Raw genomic sequence first — 24,129 nt, forward strand, 5'->3', positions numbered from 1 at the left:
GATTGTCTACGGAGTCTCTGTGGGTGGAAGTTAGGAACAGGAAGGGGTCAATGACTCTACTGGGTGTTTTTTATAGACCACCCAATAGTAACAGGGACATCGAGGAGCAGATAGGGAGACAGATTCCGAAAAGGTGTAATAATAACAGGGTTGTGATGTTGGTAGATTTTAATTTCCCAAATATTGATTGGTATCTTCCTAGAGCAAGGTGTTTAGATGGGGTGGAGTTTGTTAGGTGTGTTCAGGAAGGTTTCTTGACACAATATGTAGATAAGCCTACAAGAGGAGAGGCTGTACTTGATCTGGTATTGGGAAATGAACCTGATCAAATGGCAGGACTGTCATTCCAAGACAGGAAAAGGATGGTATGGTACAGGAACCGTGGTGTACAAAGGCTGTTGTAAATCTAATCAAGAAGAAAAGAAAAGCTTACGGAAGGTTCAAATAATGAGATAATGATAGAGATCTAGAAAGTTATAAGGCTAGCAGGAAGGAGCTTAGGAAAGAAATTAGGAGAGCCAGAAGGGGCCTTGAGAAGGCCTAGGTGGACAGGATTAAGGAAAACCCCAAGGCATTCTACAAGTATGTGAGGAGCAAGAGGATAAGACGTGAGAGAATAGAACCAATCAAGTTTGACAGTGGAAAAGTGAATGGAACCGGAGGAGATAGCAGAGGTACTTAATGAATACTTTGCTTCAATATTCGCTACGGAAAAGGACCTTGGCGATTGTAGGGATGACTTACAGCAGACTGAAAAGCTTGAGCATGTAGGTATTAAGAAAAAGGATGTGCTGGAGATTTTGGAAAGCATCAAGTTGGATAAGTCACCGGTACCGGACAAGATATACCCCAGGCTACTGTGGGAGGAGGGGGAGGAGATTGCTGAGCCTCTGGCAATGATCTTTTCATCATCGGTGGGGACGGGAGAGGTTCTGGAGGATTGGAGGGTTGCAGATGTTCCCTTATTCAAGAAAGGGAGAAGAGATAGCCCAGGAAATTATAGACCAGTGAGTCTTACTTCAGTGGCTGGTAAGTTGATGGAGAAGATCCTGAGAGGCAGGATTTATGAACATTTGGAGAGGCATAATATGATTAGGAATAGTCAGCATGGCTTTGTGAAAGGCAGGTCGTGTCTTACGAGCATGATTGAATTTTTTGAGGATGTGACTAAACATATTGATGAAGGTAGAGCACTTGATAAGGTACCCCATGCAAGGCTTTTTGAGAAAGTAAGGAGGCGTGGAATCCAAGGGGACCTTGCTTAGTGGATCCAGAATTAGCTTGCCCAGAGAAGGCAAGGAATGGTTGCGGACAGGTCATATACTGCATGGAGGTCGGTGACCAGTGGTGTACCTCAGTGATCTGTTCTGGGATCCCTTTGTGATTTTTATAAATGACCTGGATGAGGAAGTGGAGGGATGGTTAATAAATTTGCTGATGACACAAAGGTTGGGGGTGTTCTGGATAGTGTGGAGGGCTGTCAGAGGTTACAGCGGGACATTGATAGGTTGCAGAACTGGGTTGAGAAGTGGTAGATGGAGTTCAACCCAGATAAGTGTGAGATGGTTTATTTTGGTAGGTCAAATATGATGGCAGAATATAGTATTAATGATAAGTCCCTTGGCAGTGTGGAGAGTCAGAGGGATCTTGGGGTCCGAGTTCATAGGACACGCAAAAGCTGCTGCACAGGTTAACTGTGTGGTTAAAGGCTGATTTATACTTGTGTGTACTAGCTTACGCTGTAGGCTACGCAAGTGGGCTACGCCGTTGTGAGCATTTATACTTGATGTGTCTGCGTCGCTCTGCAATTCACTGCCAAGACACTAGTTGGCGGTGGGGTTTCTATGCCACTGTGTTGAGTTTCTTCGTGTTGAAACTCAACACGAAGAAACTCAAACTTCAAACAATGGCAACTGAAACTGAAGGAGGGTCAATTTTCTGTGCTTGTCCGGCCACTGAGAGACATGAATGAGGAAATGCATTTCAAATATTTTTGGATGTTGGCAGGTAGGTTTGACAATTTGGTTCATCGTCTCCAACCATTTATTTCGCATCAGTGTATGCACAGGATACTCAGAGACTGGCAATCACCATTCGAGTTTTAGCTTCAGGTGGAAGTCAACAGGCTATAGCAGCTAGCTACAAACTGGCGTCAAGCACAGGGTCCTCCATAATTTCGGAGGTCTGTAAAGCTTTATGGGAAGCATTGCAGCCAGAGTTCCTTCCCTGCCCTTCAGTCGCCCAATGGGAAGCTATTGCAGCGTAGGAGGAAATGCGATGCTACCAAGCGGACCAATCACAGTTGTTGTGGTCTGTATCGCAGCGACGCATAGTTGCATTTTTGGGGAGGTGGGCGTCAGGGTATGGTGTAGGGTACGCAGCTACGCCGTACTTAAGCGTCAATTTGACGCACAAGTATAAATTGGCCTTAAGAAGGCATACAGTGCATTGGCCTTCATCAACTGTGGGATTGAGTTTAAGAGTCGAGAGGTAACAGACTAGAAGGACCGAGATGGCCTGTTTCTGTGCTGTAATTGTTCTATGGTTATATGGTAATGTTACAGCTATATAGGACCCTGGTCAGACCCCACTTGGAGTACTGTGCTCAGTTCTGGTCACCTCACTACAGGAAGGATGTGGAAACTATAGAAAGGGTGTAGAGGAGATTTACAAGGATGTTGCCTGGATTGGGGAGCATGCCCTATGAGAATAGGTTGAGTGAACTTGGCCTTTTCTCCTTGGAGCGACAGAGGATGAGAGGTGACCTGATAGAGGTGTACAAGTCAATGAGAGGCCTTGATTGTGTGGATAGTCAGAGGCTTTTTCCCAGGGCCCAAATGGCTTACACGTGAGGGCACAGTTTTATGGTGCTTGGAAGTAGGTACAGAAGAGATGTCAGGGGTAAGTTTTTTACGCAGAGGGTGGTGAGGGCCTGGGATGGGCTGCCGGCGACGGTGGTGGAGGCAGATACAATAGGGTTTTTAAGAGACTCCTGGATAGGTACATGGAGTTTAGAAAAATAGAGGGCTATGGGTAACCCTAGGTTATTTCTAAAATAAGTACATGTTCGGCGCAGCATTGTGAGCCGAAGGGCCTGTATTGTGCTGTAGGTTTTCTATGTTTCTATGGTTAGGTCTGAGATGCTTTGCCCAATGATAATACTGAAAGGAAAAACTTACAAGACAATGCCATAGCTTTGTAGGATGGTACATCAAGCACTTATCTGGATATCTCTAAAATGCAGTGAATGTCTGCATCTGCTGCTTGGGTAGTTCCAGCCCCCTGCTTCTTGGGTAGAGATAGCTAAACTAGTCCCATTTGCCTGCATTTGAGCAAATCCCTCTAAACCCTTCCCGTCCACGTACTTATTGACATGCCTTTGGTTGTCAGGTCTGCTGACTACAGATTATTTTAACTCCAGACAGGTTTGCCCATTTCTTTTAATCTCCCACACCACTCCTTGCTCTTTCTTGTAAACCTCAAGCCTCCCCACCAGCATAAATGAGTGTGACTTACCTCAGGCTGTGAGTTCCACATCTTCCAGTGTCTATCAATAGCAGCAGCGTGATCGTCTCTTTGTGATGCAATAGTTGAAAGATTCTTCCAAAGGCAGTTACATTAACTGAATTTTGGATAGGGCCAGGGTGTTTCCACATCCTCCCCCTTTTCATTCAGGCTGAGTTTTGTTGGACTATAAATTTCAGCAAAGCGTGGATATTTGACCTGCGAGTAGACACTCCATGGTAGATGTGGAAGGGACTAGATTCCATGAAGTAACCAGCATCCAGAGGACAAGCTGTTCCAGGAGAGCGATTTTGTTTGGTGGTGTGAAAAGCCATAGAGTAAAAACAGAAATAGACCCTTTGTTCCATCATGTCCACCTATACCAATCCAATTTGACTGCATTGGTATCATATCCCACTTTGCCTATTTTAAGTGCCAGGAATTAACAAATTCTACCCCCGGTGGTTGTCCTTGGATCGGTGAAGATTAAGGGGTGATTTTGCACAATTTCAAGATGACGAGCGACGTGGAGTGAGGTCACAGATTTGAAACTGTCAATGTTAGAATCTCTAGCATTGTGCTCTGGATCTCTTCTCTGTGAGTGTGTTGAAAGCTGATTGCAAAAGTAATGTTAAATGGGAGTGGGATTGGTTCTTGGGGGGGAAGTATACAGGAATGTGGACAATGCTTTGTTTCACCCTTTCTGTCAGAGAGCTGGCTTAGATCTGGGAAGCTGCATGATCTCCTCCTGTGCTAAAGAATAGCAGATGAGTCATATTGTTCAGATTGATAGCTTTCCCCTGCTCCCCACTCCCACCCTAATGTTCCCCTCTAATGAGATGTAAAGTTTTCTGGTTACCTTTTATGAAAAGGGATCTGGATTTACTCGTGTATGACTCATGAAACAATACTCTACAATGTATGATTAGAAAAATTAACAGCATTATGCTTTATTGCTGGAGGAACTGAATACAAAAGTAGGGAGGTTATAGTTCAGTTACAGAGAGCTTTGGTGGGACCACATCAGGAGGACTAGCTACAGTAATGTCCTGATTTAATGAAAGACATTAATATGTTGGAAGCAATTTAGAGATTTAATTGACCAATAACTGGGGCGAGTAGGTTATTTTATGAAGAAAGATTAGACAAGCTGGACTCATTTCCATTTGTAATTTAGAAGAATAAGAAGTGACTTAATTGAAATTCATTAAAGTCCCGTGCGTTCTTGACACAGCCGATGTTTCCTAGTACTAAGGGGTCACTGCTTAAAATAAAGGATTGCCCATTTAAGATGCAGATGACCAGAATTTTTTCTCTACTTAAATTTTAGATTTTATATCTCTGTTCTTCAAAGGGTAGTGAAGCAATCTGTGAAATTTTCGAGGAAAAGGTAGATAGATTTATGATGAGCAAGATGGTGAAATCTCAGCCTGGATGGCCAGGAATGAAAAATTGAGATCAGCCAAGATCTGATTAAATGGTGGAACAGGCTCAAAAGGTCAAGTGGCTCAGGCGTACTTGTTTAAATATATCAGGGCCATTCATAGAACTGTGGATAAGCCTAGAGTTGCACAGGGTGGGGAGCCAGAGTGTCAGAACGGGTAGTGGAATCGTTGTGGCAAAACATGTCAGGAATCAAAAGGTTGAGCATGGTAGGAGTAATGTTCTGAGTTGCATAGATTTTGATGCAAGGAGTATTGTAGGAAAGGTGGATGAGTTTAGGGCGTGGATCAGCATGTGGAATAATAATTGTAGCCATTAGTGACACTTGTTTGCAGGAGAGGCAGGACTGGCAGCTCAATGTTCCGGGTTTATGTTGTTCTAGACGTGATAGAGCAGGAGGCGGGGTAGAGATGCGTCTCTTCCAAAGGTACTCCTTCCCTCCGCTAGCCTGTAGGTCACCCTTGGGCAAGGTGTAGCACCTGTTTACCTCCTGATCTGGGTCACTTGAAGCCATGGGAGCAGATGGTGGATGGTCACATGAGCAGCTGGTGCATATCAGCTTATGTGACCGCTGACGCCAGGCAGACAATCTCTGAAGAGTATTGGTAACGGCTGGGGTCACCCATCTTGTGAAGACACTGCCCAGAAGGAGGCAATGGCAAAGCATTTCTGTAAAAAAAAAAATTGCCAGGAACAATCATGGTCATGGAAAGACCATGATTGTTGACGTCATACGACTTCGGGCCTAATGAATGAATGAAAGCGAGAGGCATTAAAGGATGGAGGGGTAGCATTACTAGTCAGGGAAAGTGTCATGGCAGTTCTCAGTCAGGAAAGACTGGAGAGCTCACCTAGTGAGTCCTTATGGTAGAACTTTCATACAAAAGGTATGACTTTGTTAAAGGGATTATATTAGAGACTACGCAGCAGTCCACGGAATTTAGAGGAGGAAATTCGTAGAGAGATTGCAGACTGTTGCAAAAAATATAAGGTTGTGACAGTAGGTGATTTTAACTTACCACATATTGACTGGGACTCCCATACTGTAAAAGGGCTAGATGAGGAAGAGTTTGTCATATGTGATCAGGAAAGTTTCCTTCATCAGTAATGGAAGTCCCAACTAGAGAGAGTGTGATACTAATCTCTGTTTAGGGAATGACATAGGGCAGGTGACAGATGTTTGTGTAGGGGAACACTTTGCATCTAGTGATCATACTGTCATTAGTTTCTAGGTAATTATGGAAAAGGGTAGGTCCAGTCCTAGGGTTGAGATTCTAAATTGGAGAAAGGCCAATTTTGATGGTATCAGAAAGGATTTGGGAAGTGTGGATTGGGACAGGTTGTGTTCTAGAGAAGTACTTGGTAAGTGGGAGGCCTTCAAAAGTGAAATTTTAAGAACACATAGCTTTGTGCTTGGTTGGTTGTATCTAACCAACCTTCTGGAGTTTTTCGAGGATCTTATCAGGAATGTTGATGAAGGCAAGGCAGTGGATGTTGTCTGCATGGAGTTTAGCAAGATATTTGACAAGGTTTTGGGTGGGAGGTTGGTCGAGAAAATTTAGTTGCTTGGCATTCAAGTTGAGGTGGTAAATTGAATTAGACATTGGCTTTGTGCGAAAAGCCAGAGATGGTTGCCGCTCTGACTGAGGCCTATGACTCGTGGTGTGCCGCAGGGATTGGTGCTGGGTCCATTGTTGTTTTGTCATCTGTATCAATGATCTAGATGACGATGTGGTTAACACTATCAGCAGATTTGTGGATGACACCAAGATTTGGGGGTGTAATGGACAGCAAAGAAGACTATCAGAGCTTGCAGCGGGATCTGGACCAGTGGGGAATAATAGGCTGAAAAATGGCGGTTGGAATTTAATGCAGACTTGTGTGAGGTGTTGCACTTTGGGCAGACCAACCAGCTTAGGTTTTACACAGCGAGTGGTAGGACACTAAGGAGTGCATTACAACACAAGGATCTGGGAATACAGACGCACAATTCATTGAAAGTGGCATTACAGGTAGATGGGGTTGTAAAGAAAGCTTTTGGCACATTAGTCTCCATAGATCAAAATACTGAATACAGGGGTTGGATGTTATGTTGAAGTTGTATAAGATGTAGGTGAGACCAAATTTGGAATATTGTGTACAGTTTTGATCACCTATCTACAGGAATGATGTAAGGTACGATTGAAAGAGTACAGAGAAAACTTACAAGGATATTGCTGGGACTGGAAGACTCAAGTTGTAAGGAAAGATTGAATTAGGTTAGAACTTTATTCCCTAGAACGCACGAAGAATGAGGGGAGATTTGATAGATATATTCAAAATTATGAGGGGTATAGATCAGGCAACTGCAAGCGGGCTTTTTCTGCTGAGGTTGGGTGAGACTACAACCAGAGGTTATGGTTTAAGGGTGAAAGGGGAAATATTTAAGGGAACATGAGGGGGAACTTCTCTCACAGGGTGGTGAGAGTGTGAAATGAGCTGCCAGCACAAGGAGTGGATGCGGAGTCGATTTCAACATTTTAGAGAAACTGGGATAGGTACATGGATGGAGGGGGTCTGGAGGACTTTGGTCCAATGCAGGTCAATGGAACTAGGCAGATTAATGGTTCAGCATGGATTAGGTGGACCGAAGGGCCTGTTTCTTTGCTTTAGTGTTCCTAACGTTAGCATGCTATGATTTTATAACTATGTGTTCCAGCCTAATAAACATCAACTGTTTATTCCCCTGCAGAGATGCTGCCTAACCTGCCGAGTTCCTCCATCATTTTGTGTGTGTTACTAATGATCACATCTAATTCTAATGGTGCAGGATGGATCCAACTTTCACACTCGTCCCGTTGTCTTACTGTGAGATGGGATTGCAATGGAACAGGACCAGCATAAGAGCATAAAACACTTTCTGTGTTTAAAATGATACTAAGAAATCACTTTACTCAGATGAATAAGTAAAGTTGCCATGTCATGATACATGGCCACTCCCAAATAGTTCATTGTGAGACTAAGTAAAAATAAATTACGAAGGGCTTTAGGGCTGAGATATCTAGAACTAGAGTTCATAGACACATATTGGGGGTTTCCTCTTCATTAACTGAGATGATGTTTTTCAGAGGGTTGTAGATCTTTGAAATTCTCTATTCCAGAAAGTTTTGGATTTGCCAAGTACATACAAGTAAATTTTTGGTCATGTAAAGGGAATAATGGGCTATCGGATTAGACAGGAAGTAGATGGGATATAGGAGATTGGCTGCATTTTTTATTTATTTAGAGATACAACGTGGAACAGGCTCTTCCCGCCCAATGAGCCGCACCGCCCAACAACGCACATGACCCTGGCCTAATCACAGGACAATTTACGACCTACTAATGGATAAGTCTTTGGACTGTGGGAGGAAACCGGAGCACCTGGACGAAATTCACACGGTCACGGGGGGAACATACAAACTCCTTGCAGATGGCGCTGGAATTGAACCCCAAGCTCCGAAATGCTCCAAGCTGTGACGGCGTTGTGCTGACCGCTACACCACCGTGGCACCTCATGGCTGTAATCTTCTTGAAGACAGAACAGACATAAGTAAATGGAAATTACAGTATCCCTTTGTTCCTCCCTGAAGTCCAGTAGATGCTTTATATGATTAATATTCCATCCAAACACACATCATTACCCCTTTAAAATACTTGATGCTCTTTTCGTTGTCAGCCTATTTGTATTTCTAATAGAATTCCATCCATGGTCTTTTTTCTTCCCAGGCAATTGTGAAATGCCTACAGGATCAGGGGCTTCTCATATTGTTCAGCAGATTTGTTGCCAACTCTACTAGAGGTAAGCGTGAGTAGAAAGGTTACAGTAAATACAGGTTGACCGGAATCAAATCCGGAAAGATTGGGACCTGTGCAGTGCTGGAGTAGTGCTTTTGCCAAATCACAGGTGATTAGATAAACAAATACCTCCAACCCACTTGGTGGTCACCCCACCCTACCTTTAAAGCACCCTGTAGAAATAGTCTGCCTGTCTGTCCAGGTACCATATCCGATGTGGACTTTGGTGACCATGGTTTTCCATATAGATCTATCCTTTGTTTGGATGACTTCCATTTCCTCGATGTGTAGCCACCTGGCTATGTTTTTGATGTACATAAGCTGAGGTCTTCCTCTAGGTTTACTCCCCTCAATCTTTCCAGAGAGTATGAGTTTTTCCAGTTCATCTTTCCACATGATGTGTCCTAGGAATCTGAGTTGTCTTTCTCTTATTGTTGGCATGAGTGATCGAACTGCTTGGGCTCTTCTGAGAACTTCATCATTTGATGTATGTGGCCCATGATATTTTTAACATTCTCCTGTAGAACCATAATTCAGTTGTTTCTAGTCTCTTCTCCATTGCTGAAGAAATGGTCTAGCATTCACTTCCATAAGTCAGGATAGAATAAATGTAGTACTGCAGTATTCTGTGTTTAGTGTACGTGCTCATCTTTCTGTCTGTTAATATAGTCTTCATTTTTTGGGAAGCTTCTTTTGGCATTGCTATTCTGTATTTGATATCTGTGTCGCACCTGCCATTACTCGTTATTAGGCTGCCAAGATATTTGAATTTGTTGACTTGTTTGATGTTTGTATTTCCGATCTTGATCACACATTGTGGGATGTTTGTCTTTCTGGAGATGACAATGCTTTCTGTCTTCTTGATGTTGATTGAGAGGCCTCTGTGATTACTTTCTGCTGCCACTATAGTGAGTAGTTCTTGAAGTTTTGTTTCTGAGTCAGCTATTAGTACGATGCCATCAGCATATCTGATGTTATTTATATTATGGCCTCCAATTGTGAATCCTTTGATGTCTTTGATACTTCTCAAGATATTTTCACTATACAGGTTGAATAAGTCAGGCGAAAAGACACAACCTTGCCTGACTCCTCTCATGATATTCACATACTCACTCACTTCTCCTTCTATTCTGATGGATGCTGTCTGGTCCCAGTATAAGTTTCTTAAGAAATGTATATCTTTCCCATCTATGTCAAGATCTTGAAGCATTTCCGGAAGATCTTGCTGTCTGACAGTGTCAAAAACTTTTGTATAGTCAATGAAACATAGGTAGATGTCTTTTTGTACCTGGATGGCTCGTTCACAGATCATCCATAACATGACAACGGTACAAGCTGGATAATAAAGAAAAAAGAAGTGTTGGGGAAACCCGACACAGTGACATAATCTTTTGATGCTTTATAACCTGTTGGTGATTTTGCTTCCTCTGTAGTCATTGTTCATCTTGGAGTACAACGCCAATATCAGGTGGTTTCATCTATAATTGTAGGCCTTCACAGGACTTAAATTTAACGGTGAACTCATCAACAAACTCAGCAGTTGTTTCCTTGTCTGCTGACTGTATTTCACCCCACGCTGCATGAAATTGTATGCCTTGAAATGCTGAAGCCACCACCCCCCCCCCCAACTGTAATCACACTCATAACCCAGTTCTAATTCTTCAGGAAATAATTTCACTTGTTCCTTCACCATCTCTCCTGACAGTTCTACACCTTTGCTGACGCGGAGTTTAAACCACTTTATGAGAACTTTATCTAGTTGTGAACATCTTCCATCTTTCGTTATTTTCCTGATGCACATCTTGTTTTTGGATTCGCTGTCAGCAAAGAACTGGATCAATTTTTTTTTGTTCCTTTATATCATAAACTGTGGAAGAGCCAATGTTATACAAATTGCATATGCTTTTCGCGCACCACTGTCGTTTTTGTTTAGAACTTCAACCTTGTGTTGTATAGGTAACAAATGGTGTTTGCGCTTTATACCACAAGAAGCATTTCCTTTCTTCAATGAAGTTGTGACTGGGGCTAGGTGGACACAGGTTGTAAAAATACATGCAGAATAACACAGGACCGACTTCTTTCAAAGACTGTGCCAACGGTGATTCTGCTAATGGCGACACATGAAATCTGAAATTAGGCTGGCGAAAATTATGTCTGAACCAACGGTGGAACCAGATTACTGATTGCCGGATCTGAGGTGGCCGACCTGTATTGGAGCTATTGCACCAAAGATGGTGGGGAGGGCTTTATAGATAAGGCTCTCCCCACCACGGAACACATCTACAAAGAGTGCTGTCGCAGGAAAGAAGCATCCATCAAGAACCCACAGCATCCAGGTCATGCTCTCTTCTATAGGAAGAGGGGGAGATCCAAAATGACAGGAGAAGACAGGAGGGGGAGGATGGAGCCAAGAGCTGGACAGTTGTTGGCAAAAGGGATATGAGAGGAACATGGGACGGGAGGCCTAAGGAGAAAGAAAGGGGGAGGGAGGAAGCCCAGAGGATGGGCAATAATGGATGGGGTACGAGGGGGAGGTGGGGCCTAGCTGAAGTTAGAGAAGTCGATGTTCATGCCATCAGGTTGGAGGCTTCGAGACGGAATATAAGGTGTTGTTCCTCCATCCTGAGTGTGGCTTCATCTTGACAGTATGAGGAGGCCGTGGATAGACATATCAGAATGGGAATGGTATGTGGGATTAAAATGTGTGACCACTGGGAGATCCTGCTTTCTCTGGTGGACAGAGCGTAGGTGTTCAGCGAAACGGTCTCCCAGTCTGCGTCAGGTCTTGCCAAAATATAGAAGGCCGCACTGGGAGCACCGGACGCAGTATGTCACCCCAGCTGACTCACAGGTGTCACTTCACCTGGAAGGACTGTCTGGGGCCCTGAATGGTGGTGAGGGAGGAAGTGTAAGGGCATGTGTAGCACTTGTTCCGCTTACAAGGATAAGTGCCGGGTGAGAGATCGGTGGGGAGGGATTGGGGGGGGGGGGGAACGAAAGGACAAGGGAGTCGCGTAGGGAGCGATCCCTGCGGAAAGCGGGGAGGGGAGGGAAAGATGTGCTTAGTGGTGGGATCCCCCCCCTCCCCCTCCCACTTTCAAATCTCTTACTAGCTCTTCTTTCAGTTAGTCCTGATGAAGGGTCTCGGCCCAAAACGTCGACTGTACCTCTTCCTATAGTTGCTGCCTGGCCTGCTGCGTTCACCAGCAACTTTTATGTGTGTTGCTTGAAATTCCAGCATCTGCAGATTTCCTCGTGTTTGCATGCTCTCTTCTCACTGCTGCCATCAGGAAGAGGGTATAGGAGCCTTGGGACCCACACCACTGGGCTCAGGAACAGTAATTACCCCTCAACCATCAGACTGTTGAACTTCATTCACCTCGACACTGAACTGATTCCACAACCTATGGACTCAGTTTCAGCACTCTGTAACCTGTGTTCTCAATACTTATTATTTATATATTATTATTATTTTCTTTTTCTTGCGCTTGCACAATTTGTTGTCTTTTGCACGTTGTTTGTCCATCTTTCTTGTGCAGTCCTTCATTGATTCTGTTGTGGTTCTTTGTATTTAGTGTGAATGCCTGTGAGAAAGTGAATCTCAAGCAGGTATATGGTGACATATCTGAACTTCGATAATAAATTCACTTTGAACTTTGAAACCGTTCATAATTATGTCTATTTTATTTTATACAGAGAGCAGCAAGACCACCCAGTGTACCGCACAGGCTGTGTTCATTTTTAAATCACCCAGAATCTCTCACCTTAAAGGTACTATCTCTTTATTCTTGATTAAATTACAATATAAACATAGTTCCTTCTCTTAAAAGCCATACAAGAATATTGAACAGATTTTAAAAGTGGTCTAAAAACTTTACCTTTTTATGTATTTTCATGTACTAACTGATAACTTGCCACCAAATGACAGTCCTTGTTTCTACATTTAACACATTCCTAATGAGGGGAATGAAGGAAAGCAAACATCCGTTAAATTAGAGGGTGCCACAGCAACGTAAGAGGCAGCGGAATGCTTTACAGCATGCTATGTTAGTCCTGGAAGCATGGCGTATTTGCGGTTTGCGTTCAGAACTTTCTTGATGCAAATGACACATTTCACTGTATGTTTCAATGTACATGATAAATAAATCGAATCTTTAATCTCTTTAAAGAATACCATATAGTAAAATGGAACTCACAGAAGGGGCTTTTCCCCCCGCCCTTACACTCCAGATGCATTGATTGCAGGTGTGATCCAGTTTAGTGGGTACCATCCATTGACTACAGCTTGCCCCAGAGGAGATTCGTCAGAATGATCCCAGGAATGACAGGGTTAATGTATGAGAAGCGTTTGATGGCGCTGGCTGTACTCACTGGAGTTTAGAAGAATGAGGGGAAATCTCATTGAAACCTATCCAACACTGAAAGGCCCAGATAGAATGGATGTGGAGAGGATGTTTACGATAGTGGGGGAGTCTAGGACCAAAGGGCACAGCCTCAGTATACATCCTTTCAGTACAGCATTGAGGAGACAGTTAACCATATAACAATTACAGCACAGAAACAAGCCATCTTGGCCCTTCTAGTCTGTGCCAAACTCTTACTCTCACATGTATTTTTAGAGAGAGTGTGGTGAATCTGGAATTTATTGCCATGGAGGCCAAGTCATAAGGTATATTTAAAGCTGAGGTTGATATGTTCTTGGTTAGTGAGGTCATCAAACGTTCCAGGGAGAAGGCAGGAGAATGGGGTTGAGAAAAATAATAAATCAGCCACGATGGAACAGATGGACGGAGTGGCCTAATTCTGCTTCTATGTCTTGTGGACTTCCTTTTGGTTTGGGAGATGAGCACTGACAGCATGATCCCCACTGAGAAAACTGGTGCTCTACCTTGCTATTATTCTTGCCCCTAGTTCCCAATTATTGGATATTGTTCAGGACTAGGAGCTGCTTACTGAAGGAGCTTCTCCTCCTTTGGCAAGTCCAATGCTAGAGAATGACTTGAGAGGTGACTGTTATATCTGCAATGAGCTGTGTGGATAGTGTCAGCAGTGCCTTCAAATTCTGTCTTCATTGTATTTATTTATTGAGATCCAGCGTGGCATAGGCCCTTCTGGCCCTTTGAGCCTTGCTGCTTAGCAACCCCAATTTAGCCCCAGCTCAATCACGGGCCAGCTTACAATGACCAGCTAACCTACCGGTATGTCTTTATGTCTTTGAGCTGTGAGGGTAACCCTGAGCACCCAGGGAACACCCTACTGATTACTAAACCTAATATGGCCAGTAACTCCCCTCTCTGTTCCCAGAGCTATCCCTATGAGCTGGAATGTGGAATGTGTTTTGCATCATTAGCTGTAGGGTGCTCTGTTCTCATCCTCCTCCGTGCCTAGTATCCCCAGGCTGCATTTCTACAAGAGAAGAACTGGACCCAACTATCCATAGCCTTTGAGATCAGACTGGATCAAACATCTCTTATAGGCAGCGTATTGTAAAGGAATGGATTGAATGAAATATTGGAAAACTAGCAATATATTTTTTGTACTTACAATTATACTGTTTTTTTTTTGCCAAACAGATGCAGGTCAGGTAAGCCAACCAAGACAGAGCTCATCTTTCTCAGCCAAGATATCTCCACTTCTTCCTGCTGTAAATTATGCTGTGGCAGAAGGTCTGAGATCTGCTGGCATTCAGAAGGCTCCACGTAACAAATTGGTTGAAGACCACCTCAACAAGTACTTTATAATGACGCCAGACGTGCCTCCAAATTCCTGCCAGATGGGCAGGAAGGCAGAGTGTAGCCTTTCACCTGTTGCCAATGCCACAATGTGTGATGGGGAGCCACCTATTCCCGGAAACTGCCAGGAATCAGCCGTCTCCCAACTTTCTCCCTACCTTAGTGACCCTGCAAGCTACATACTGTCTGTGTCAGCAGTTTTGGAACTTCAGGCAAAATGCCTCAAGCTATGTCAGAAGTCCGGCGCCAAGGTTGTGAGCCCCACTCATGCATCAGTGCCTGCGCCCAACAAGGCTGCAATCCCCTTGGAGAACACAAAGGTGGAAGAACAAAATCCCACGAGCTCCCTCGTGGAGAGTACGTTTCCTCATTCTGGGTTGAAGATGAGGGCAATTGCACAGAAGCAAACAAAGCCACCCACTAAAGGGCTATGTTCAAGTGTCAGAAGAGCTGGTAAGACTTTCAACAGAAGTACCAGTACAATGAAAATTAAAAGTGATTGCGTGTCCATTAGAGTGTCGAGCAGACTGGCCGCCAAAGTGGACAAGTCAGCTTTGGACAGTGGCGGCAACCAGACTGCACCTTTCAGTGTCTGCCAGTTGACCAGGTCACGGTCTGCTTGTGGTAACAAAAGAGCTCTTGCGGAGGTAGCGAAAGCTAAGTCCCCAGAACAGCCTGCCTCTCCCGAAGTGAAGGCAAAGAGAATGAAAGCTACCAAGGTGCTTTGTAAGACGGGTTCTGACCGAAGTGCAAAGGCAAAGAAAGCTGCCGGTGACTGCTGGGAGGAAAAGCTGAGCCAGCAGCATAGTGAAACAGGTAAGGAGGTTTTTGGACTGTTGCTTTGCTCCCCACCACTGCCAAAAGTGGTACTGGTGTATCTTGGCATGACCTTACTGCTGGCAGATAGATGTTACTCCTGGTAGATCTTGGCATAACATTATTGCCAGTAGCTGTTGGCACGACGTTACTGCTGGTAGATGTAGGCTTGACAGTGATACCGGTAGACCTTTGGCATGACATTACATTCTGGTTACTGTTTTAGAAAGATGACCCTTGTATTAACATTTAACTTGGAACAGTCTTTAGGGTAGCCACAGGAGTACAGATGTTTCTATATGTACACACACACACACACACACACACACACACACACACACACAAAACACACACACACAAACACACACACACAAACACACACACACACACACACACACCACACACACACAAAACACACACACACCACACACACACAAAACACACACACACCACACACACACCACACACACACACACACACACACACACACACCCCTCCCTCCAAACGTGGCTCAGCAGTTGCCCTTAAACTGTGAGTTTAAATTCAACTCTTGTGTTTTAAGTACAAAATATCCAGTCTAACTTTTTAGTGCTCTCCTTCAACTGAGGTGTTAAATAGTCAAAGTCAACTTTATTGTCATCCACATGAATACATGTGTGCACAGGTGCAATGCAAAACTTGCAGTGAGTGGCATCATCGGTACTGGGCATCATATAAGTAGCAGTCACAAGCAAAATATAATTAAAGATAAATTATACACAATTTTTACAAGAAAGAACGCAAGTTGAACAAAAAAAAAATCAATTTAGTGCAAAGGATCATGGTGTTGAGTCCTGTCAGCTGGGTATTGTTGGATCCTAATGCTTTTGTGATCTGAAGTTTCTTCGGAAGTCAGGAATGAGGCATAGAACCTGTTGCTTGTGGCTATTTTATTAAAAGTTTTACAAGTGCAAAGAAGAAGAAGAAATGTCAAGAAACAAAGGAAAGGGCAGACTAAAAAGTAATTGTGGTCTTCTCATATCAGACTGGAGATAGCAGTTGACTAATGAAGTAGCCAGATTCAAGTAATGCCACTGAAACCAAGGAGCTTCCAGTAAAATACAGAGGCAGCTGCTCTGCAATTACTGGAAAATCCACTGAACAATTTCATATATATAAGTGATTTGAAAAAATAGAAGCAAGTATAGGATAGCAAAGAAAGAAAAATACAAGAAAATATAACAATTCTACAGCCCAATCCAACAGTATTAAAACTCCTCTGACATTGCAAAGGGCTACAGTGATTCCTTGAGTGTCCTGGCCAATGTCTATCCCATAATAAATACAGATAATACAGATTGTCTCCTCACTGTCACTTTTTGGTTTGAGTAAGCTTGCTGAATGCATATCGGCTGCTGCTGTTCCGAAAGTTGCCGGATGATAAAACGGCCAGGTGTCTGTTAATGATATGAAAAATCTGATCTGATCTGATAGCTTCTTGGTCTCTTTGGCTGAACCTTTGAAGGATGTAGGGTAGGGTAATTGTTTGAAGGTGATGGGGAAACTTTGGAATGTGCTGTTTGGAAATGGGAGGGGAACATGGTGAAACATATCCATGTTGTCACGTCAAACAGCACAGAACTGGGCCCTTCGATTCACCACATTCGTGACGACTATGTCCGTCTAAACACATTTCCCTGCATTAAATCCATATCCTTCTATGCCTTGCCTGTTTGTGTTTGCTGTCTAACTGCCTCTTAAATGTAGTAAAATGAGTTATGAGAGCATTAAGTTCCACACTGCCAGGTTCAAGAATAGTTATTACCCTTCAACCACCAAGCTCCTGAACCAACTTGGACAACTTCACTCACCACAACTGATTCCCCAACATGAGGACTCACGTTCTCAGTGTTTACCCATTCATTCACCCAATCTGTTTGTTTATTTATTAATTATTTGTATTTGTACAGCTTGTCTTCTTTTGCACATTGGTTGCTGGTCAGACTTTGTAGTTTTTCATTGATTCTATATTTCCTTGTTCCGCTGTGAGTGCCGGCAAGAAAGTGAATCTCAGGTATGTACGTACTTGGATAACAAATTTACTTTGAACTTTAATTGTATCCGATTCTACCAGCACTTTTGTTAGCATATTCCAGCTATCAATCACTCTCTGTTTAAAATTTTAAAAAATCTTGTCCCTTGGGTTCCTTAAGCTTAAAACTATGCCATGTTGTTAAAGATTAGCTTTCTTTGTCACAAGTACATTGAAACATACAGTGAAGTATGTTATTTGCGTCAACGACCATGACAGTGCAAAGATGTGCCAGAGGTAGTCGACAAGTGTCGCTATGCTTCTGGTGGCTAATATAGCATGGCCACAACTCACTAACCTGAAACCCTACACCTTTGAAATGTGGGAGGGAAGTAGAGCACCTGGAGCAAAGCCAGAAGGTTCCCGGGGAAAATGTACAAAGTCCTTACGCACAGTGGTAGAAATTGAGTGCCAATCACTGATGCTGGAAAGCATTACTCTAACCTCTACGCTACTATGCCACCCCTACTGCAAAAAAGATTTTCGAAGTTATTATCAAACTACATGCAGTTTACGTCACCATATACTACCCTGACATTCATTTACTTGCAGGCGTTCATAGTAGAACAAAAAAAAGCAATAGAATCAATGAGAAACTACACACAGATTGACATACAACCAATGTGCAAAGGAAGACAATCAATGTAAATAAAAATAATAATAATACTGAGAAGATGAGTTGTAGAGCCCTCGAAAGTGAGTACACAGGTTGTAGCATCTTGATTAGTAAGAGTATTAAAGGTTACAGGCAGAAGACACAAGAAAGGGGTGGGGGGGGGATGATAAGTCAGCAATGATAGAATGGTGGTGCAGACTTGATGGGTCAAGTGGCCTTGTTGTGATCCTATATCTTGTGGTATTTTGGAATCAGTTCAGTTAAGACAAGGGAAGTTATCCATGCTGGTTTAGGGGCCTGCTGGAAGGGTATTTTAGTTGCTTGGACAGCCAAGCAATGGAACCGATGCTCCTTTCCTCTCTTCTGCTTCAAGAATTCTGTCGGTATAATTAGGTGGCATGCAATTGTGAATGACTTTCTTAAACCATGTTACTTTGTGTTACAGGGGTGAATACAGAGCAGATTTCCTGGAACTCTGTAGAAGGCAAGTCTGCTGATAATGCATCAGCCTCCCTGTATCCTCTGTGCCTGGTCATAAGCCCAAACGAAACACAGACAAAGAAGTGTTCAGATGAGGGAAATGGTGACTACTCACAGAAGGATACTGAAAACAATGTTTTGGAAACAGACGCACTGAATATTCTTGCCGACCTTGCAATTAGCTCAGCCATCGCAGCACTACCAAAATATAAACAGAAACGATCTGTGTCATTGCATATGGTATGTGGCAAGGATGTGTCCAAAAAGACAGGTTCCGTTAGGAATAACAGGCGATCAAATTGTTCTGTTGATGTACGTGCAAAGAGCAGTGCTTGTTTGCCTGGCACAGAACTGAGTGGACCAGAAGGCCACCAGAAAGGAGGTAGAGAACACTCCAAAAGTCCACTTGTGTCTGAGAGTTTAAGATACCATTCAGATGCCACGTTGGCTTTTCCCAGCCAAGAAGCATTGGAGGTTCCCAAATCTCCAGCCCAGGTACACGAGGTGGTGGCTCCCGGGTCTTCAACTGTTCCGTGTGGCTCACATTTCTTGGACGACCACTCGTACTCTCGGCCACCGAGGGACAGGGAGAACGTGTACCTGGCGGTCACTAACCCAGTATTGTCGGAGAAGGAGGACGTAGTTTATCAGTCTATGTCAGTGACCGTGGAGAGCGAGAAGGGGCAGCCCACCACATTTGAGCATCAGGGCTGGACTCACCCTGAGGCTTCCTCCAGAGACGAGGAGAGAAGCTATGAGGAAGGGACGTTAGTTGGAAGAGTTTTGCCTTTCAGGCGCGAAGACAGTTGTTGGACCAACGATCCTGCCCCAGATCCACAGAAGGAAAATGATGCAATAGCGAAGCATCTTCAGATACCTGACGATAAGCTGACAGATCCGGTACAGGGCAGGGGTGATGAAGCTTTCCAGCAGTCTCGTTATGTGCATGAGGAAAAGGACACTGTGAAGGTGACATTTCAATGGAACGGGCCATATCTGTACCAGTGGGACAGCAAGTACACCAATGATCCACTGGAGAAATCTGTGAATCGGGCCCTACATGGGTAAGTTGCTAAAGGCTTTGGAAACGAGGATGCTGAAAAATGGTGCTGGATTCTGTGCATATCTCTTTTTAATATTGGGGCGCCACGGTAAAGTAGCGGTTAGCGTAATCCTATTACAGCTCGGGGCATCAGATTTCAGAGTTCAGTTCTGGCATCCTCTGTAAGACAGTCTGTACGTTTTTCCAGTGAGGGCATGGGTTTCCTTCGGGTGTTCTGGTTTCTTCCCACAGTCCAGAAATGTTCCGGTTAGTAAGTTATTTGGTCATTGTAAACATCCTGTGATTAGTGTAGAGTTAAATAGGTGGGTCCCTGGGCGGCACAACTCATTAGGCCAGAAGGGTCTGTTCTGTGCCTTCTCGCTAGATAAATAAGTAGTTATTTTATTTATTTCCTTGCTAAATGTTATTTCATAGATTTGGAGATGCCTGATAAAGTGTTTTCATTTTACATTACAGATTTGTGCATGAAACGGCGTGTAATTAGTATATTGGAAATATTTATAGAATGCGTATAGACGTGGCACATGTTCCTGTCCACAGTTATATTTCTTTCCAGGAGGCAGTATGTTTCAGCTCTTTCAAGTGGACATTGGAAAGATCATGTGTAGTGCAGTGGCAGTCCCCATTCATTTCAGAGCCTTCCTGTCTGATATAGTAATTCTCGATCTACTAACTGATGTGAAATGGGTCAGGGAACCTCTCCAATGGCTCATTTGTCCGATATCCCTGCAGGAGACTGCTCAGTCATTCTGATGCCCCATTGCCAATATCCAACTTACCCCTCTATATCTCCTTGCAAGTGGATGCAGACATAATGTTAGCCGGCTGCTCTGGTTGGACTTCCACTGCTCAGCTGCGTCGATTAGATTAGTTTTATTTGTCAAATGTACATCAAAACATACAGTGAAATGCTTCGTTTGCATCAGTGACTGCAGCCTGAATACGTGCTGAGGGCAGCCTGCGAACGTGGCCCTGCTTCCAGCACCAACCTAGCATGCCCACAGCCCACTACCCCTAACCTGTTCCTCTTTGGAGTGTGGGAGGAAACTGGAGCACCTGGAGAAAACCCACCCCATTACACAGAGAATGTATAAGCTGCTTATGGACAGCGATGGGAATTGAAGCCGTGAAACGTTACACCAGCCGCTACACTACCTTGCCTACCGTTGGCAACTGTGCAGAGGATGTTTGGTGTCCTTTTACTCACTTGGCTGCAAAAGCAGAGCCGGTTGATGGAGGTACGACAGAGACCAGCTAAGGATAGCGGAATAGACGTCCTGGGCTAAAAACCATTTTTAAAAAGTGCAGATGCTGAAAATCTGAAATAAAAGCAGGAAGTGCTTAAAAACATTCAGCAGGTCTGGCAGCATCTGTGGCAGGGGAAACAGGGTTTCAGGTCCGAGATTCTTGGTTAGAACTTCTGTTAGATTTCCCACCCTAATAAAGCCTGATTGTGCAGAATTTGTGTTTGTAAAGTGATTTCTTTCGATGACTTTTATTCTAGGCTTTGGGATCCCACCATCCAGGAGACCATGAAAGATGTGAAGCTTATCCTTCATATGTGGATTGGGCTTTTTTATACCAAGTCTAGTACAATGCTGCAGAATTCCATAAGGCATGTACAGGAATGCACTGATTGCCCAGAAGCAGAGGGAGCAGGTGATCTGCACAGCAGCGAGTCAGCTGTGGTTCAGGACCCCGCCCTGGATGAAAATGACTCTGAGTCTGTCGTTTCAGTACAACAGCAAGCACCAGGAGTATCCGAGTCGTCCGTAATTAAGAGGATCGAGAAGAATTCGAGCCTCAGCACTTCCTGTGACTGCAGCACACCAGTTTGTGGGGAGGCACTCCCCAGCGCCAGTCCCTGCTCGGAGGAAGAGGGCAGAGAGGGTGACAGCAATGAAACTGTGTCAGAGTCAGCAACAACACAGACTTGCAGGGGAGATCTGGTAGAGACTGCGAAGAGCTTTGCCGAGGATGTGAGTATTACTACCGGTTACGTCTTTGTTTTCAGTTTCAGCTTCAGATCCATTTACTTATCGCGTGTACGTGGAAACGTTCAGTGAAATCCGTTATTCACGCGAACAGCAAACACAACCCAAGGATGTCCTGGGGGCAGCCCGCAAGTGTCGCCACACGTTCCAGTGCCGGCACAGCATGCCCACAATGTTCAGCAGAACAACACAAGCAGCAGTGACAACAACAAAACAAGCCCCTTTCTTCTCTCCCTCTCACCCACCCATCCACTCACACAGACAGGCCTCCAACTGGAAATTCTAGGAGTTTTGCAGTAAGTAGTATTTTGTATAATCTGGTTTTAATAGGGCACCAGTGATGTCCAAAATGTCTTGTGTGGGGCTCTTCCATTGAACCTTTTGTCTTTTGGGCAGTAACTTTAATGGGAATTGGTGTCTACTGTAATCTAGAGTAAACCCATGCTTAGTGCTAGTTTGATAAGACCATAAGATATAGGAGCAGAATTAGGCCATTTGGCCCATCGAGTCTGCTCCACCATTTCATCATGGCTGAGTCTCAGCCCCAATCACAATGATGCAATGTCCAAGAATTTGAACTATTCCAAAATATATCACGTGTTCCTGAGTGATACTCACAGTAAGCAATATCTCAGAAGTCCAGTCACCAAATGCATTAGATTTTTAAAATAAAACTGGAAAATAGCTCAACGTAACTCAGCCTTTCTCATTATAATTTAACTGCGTCAGTTGCTAAATTTCAACCCACACCTTTGAGCGATAGAGTCACAGAGTGCAGACCTTTGAAGTTATTAAAATCACAGTATTCTGGCAGCAGGGTTATCAATGTAGATTGTTCCCCAGGCAAGCTGTTGATGTACTGTGATTAAGAAGAGTGGACTGACCAATTGCTGTTGCTTTCAATGTATATTGATACCCTTCTCAAGTGTAGGGAGCTGCATCGTCACAGCATTGCTATGCCAGCAGGGTGGCACCTATCCAGCAACGCATCATCCTACCGTTTGGTGTGGATTGACAGTGGAGGACAGATGAAAGAAAGAGAAAGAAAGACAGACTAGCTCTGGCTTCTGCCCCCTTCGTTTCTAGTCCTGATGAAGGGTCTTGGTCCGAAACATCAAAAGATTAGTTTTACTTGTGACGTGTAAATCGAAACTTACGGTGAAATGCGTTATTTGTGTAAATGCTGAAGACAGGTGTCCTGGGTTAGCCCACAGGTGTTGCCACGCTTCCGACGCCAGCGTAGCATGCCCGCGACTCACAAACCTATCCTAGACCTGTACGTCTTGTGGAGGTGAGAGGAAACTGGAGCACCCGGAGGAAACAACCCACATGGTCAAAGGGAGAATGCACATCCTCCTCACGGACAGGGACGGGGAGTTGTGGCCGGGTTGCTGGCGCTGTAAGGCGTTACGCTAACCACTATGATACCACGCCACCCATGTTGTACTTGTCAGGGTTGAACAGTGAGGCCATTTGTGGGGCTCCGGCATTGTTGGGTGCTGCTTTCAGCTTGAGGAGCAACACTTCATATTGCGTCTAGGAAGCCTTTATCCTGATGGCATGAACAGCGAATTAATTAATTAATTTGTTTGGTTTTTGTTTACTTAAGGATTATATATTTACCTGAGCTTCAATTTCCCCGGACACTTGTGTGGGATTTGAACCTGTGCCTTTAGATTAAAGGTTCAGAATCAGGCAGCTTGTTATTTTATGTGATATTTTAAACTCTGCTTTCTTTTCAGGAAGAACCTGGCAATCAGGAACCTTTGGATGATGTGAGTGATGCGAGATCAGAAAATGGGAGCCAAGAGCACAATTTGGACGAGGGATCTACTCCATTATCAGGTTTGGGATTGTGAATGTTGCTGCCCGGATTCGTGACACTGACCATAAGCCTAAAAAGTTGCAGTAGATTACACGTTCTTTAAATAATTTACTGTGGGTATTAAAAATTCACGTTAAAGCAAATAATCAAAGTTTTTAGCAGTGGAATTAGTAGTTCTAATTAGTAACATCTCTTTCCTTTGTAAATACAACTCTAATTAAAAAAAAACATTCACAGCATTCAATTTTCTGATGGTGGGCTCCGGGAGTGGAATGGCCTAAGTGGACAGCCTGTTATGTTCAGCCATTAGAATTCTTGTTTCCGGAATTAATTTTCCTGGTGGATACACATAAAGGATCCCCACCATTCAGGCCATGCTCTCTTCTCGCTCCTGCCGTCTGAAAGGAGGGTCAGGAGCCTTTGGTCCCACACCACCAGGAGCAGTTATTACTCATCGACCATCAGATTCCTGAAGCAGCATGGATAATTTCACTCACCTCAACACTGAACTTATTCCATAACATGTGGACTCACTTTCAAGGACATTATAACTTACATTCTTTGTATTATCTGTCTGCTGTCTTCTTTTGCTCATTGGTTGCTTGTCAGTTTGTTTGTGTGTCATTTTTTATTAAATCTGTTTTATTTCTTTGTTCTACTGAATGCCTGTAAGAAAATGAATCTCAGCGTAGTATATAGTGACATTATGTAATTTGCTAATAGATTTACTTTGAATTTAAACATCCTACACTAAAGGGGTGCAGTGGCA

At 43.8% G+C, this 24,129-nt stretch overlaps 1 protein-coding gene across 4 annotated transcripts in view; it reads left to right on the forward strand.

The window, feature by feature from the left end:
* The window catches only part of LOC140186944 (uncharacterized), a 132,940-nt gene that overhangs the window by 60,764 nt on the left and 48,047 nt on the right, over nucleotides 1–24,129 (forward strand). For all 4 annotated transcript variants that reach the window (XR_011882977.1, XM_072241756.1, XM_072241758.1 and 1 more), the window contains 6 exons: nucleotides 8,695–8,767; nucleotides 12,460–12,534; nucleotides 14,337–15,311; nucleotides 18,444–19,542; nucleotides 21,046–21,520; nucleotides 23,278–23,380. Coding sequence is in view for 3 of the 4 variants with exons in the window: in XM_072241756.1 (XP_072097857.1) it covers nucleotides 8,695–8,767; nucleotides 12,460–12,534; nucleotides 14,337–15,311; nucleotides 18,444–19,542; nucleotides 21,046–21,520; nucleotides 23,278–23,380 (2,800 nt within the window). In the remaining variant the exon portion in view is untranslated. The remainder of the gene's footprint in view (nucleotides 1–8,694; nucleotides 8,768–12,459; nucleotides 12,535–14,336; nucleotides 15,312–18,443; nucleotides 19,543–21,045; nucleotides 21,521–23,277; nucleotides 23,381–24,129) is intronic.

The sequence above is a fragment of the Mobula birostris genome, chromosome 23 (assembly GCF_030028105.1).
Source record: "Mobula birostris isolate sMobBir1 chromosome 23, sMobBir1.hap1, whole genome shotgun sequence".
Taxonomy (NCBI): domain Eukaryota; kingdom Metazoa; phylum Chordata; class Chondrichthyes; order Myliobatiformes; family Myliobatidae; genus Mobula; species Mobula birostris.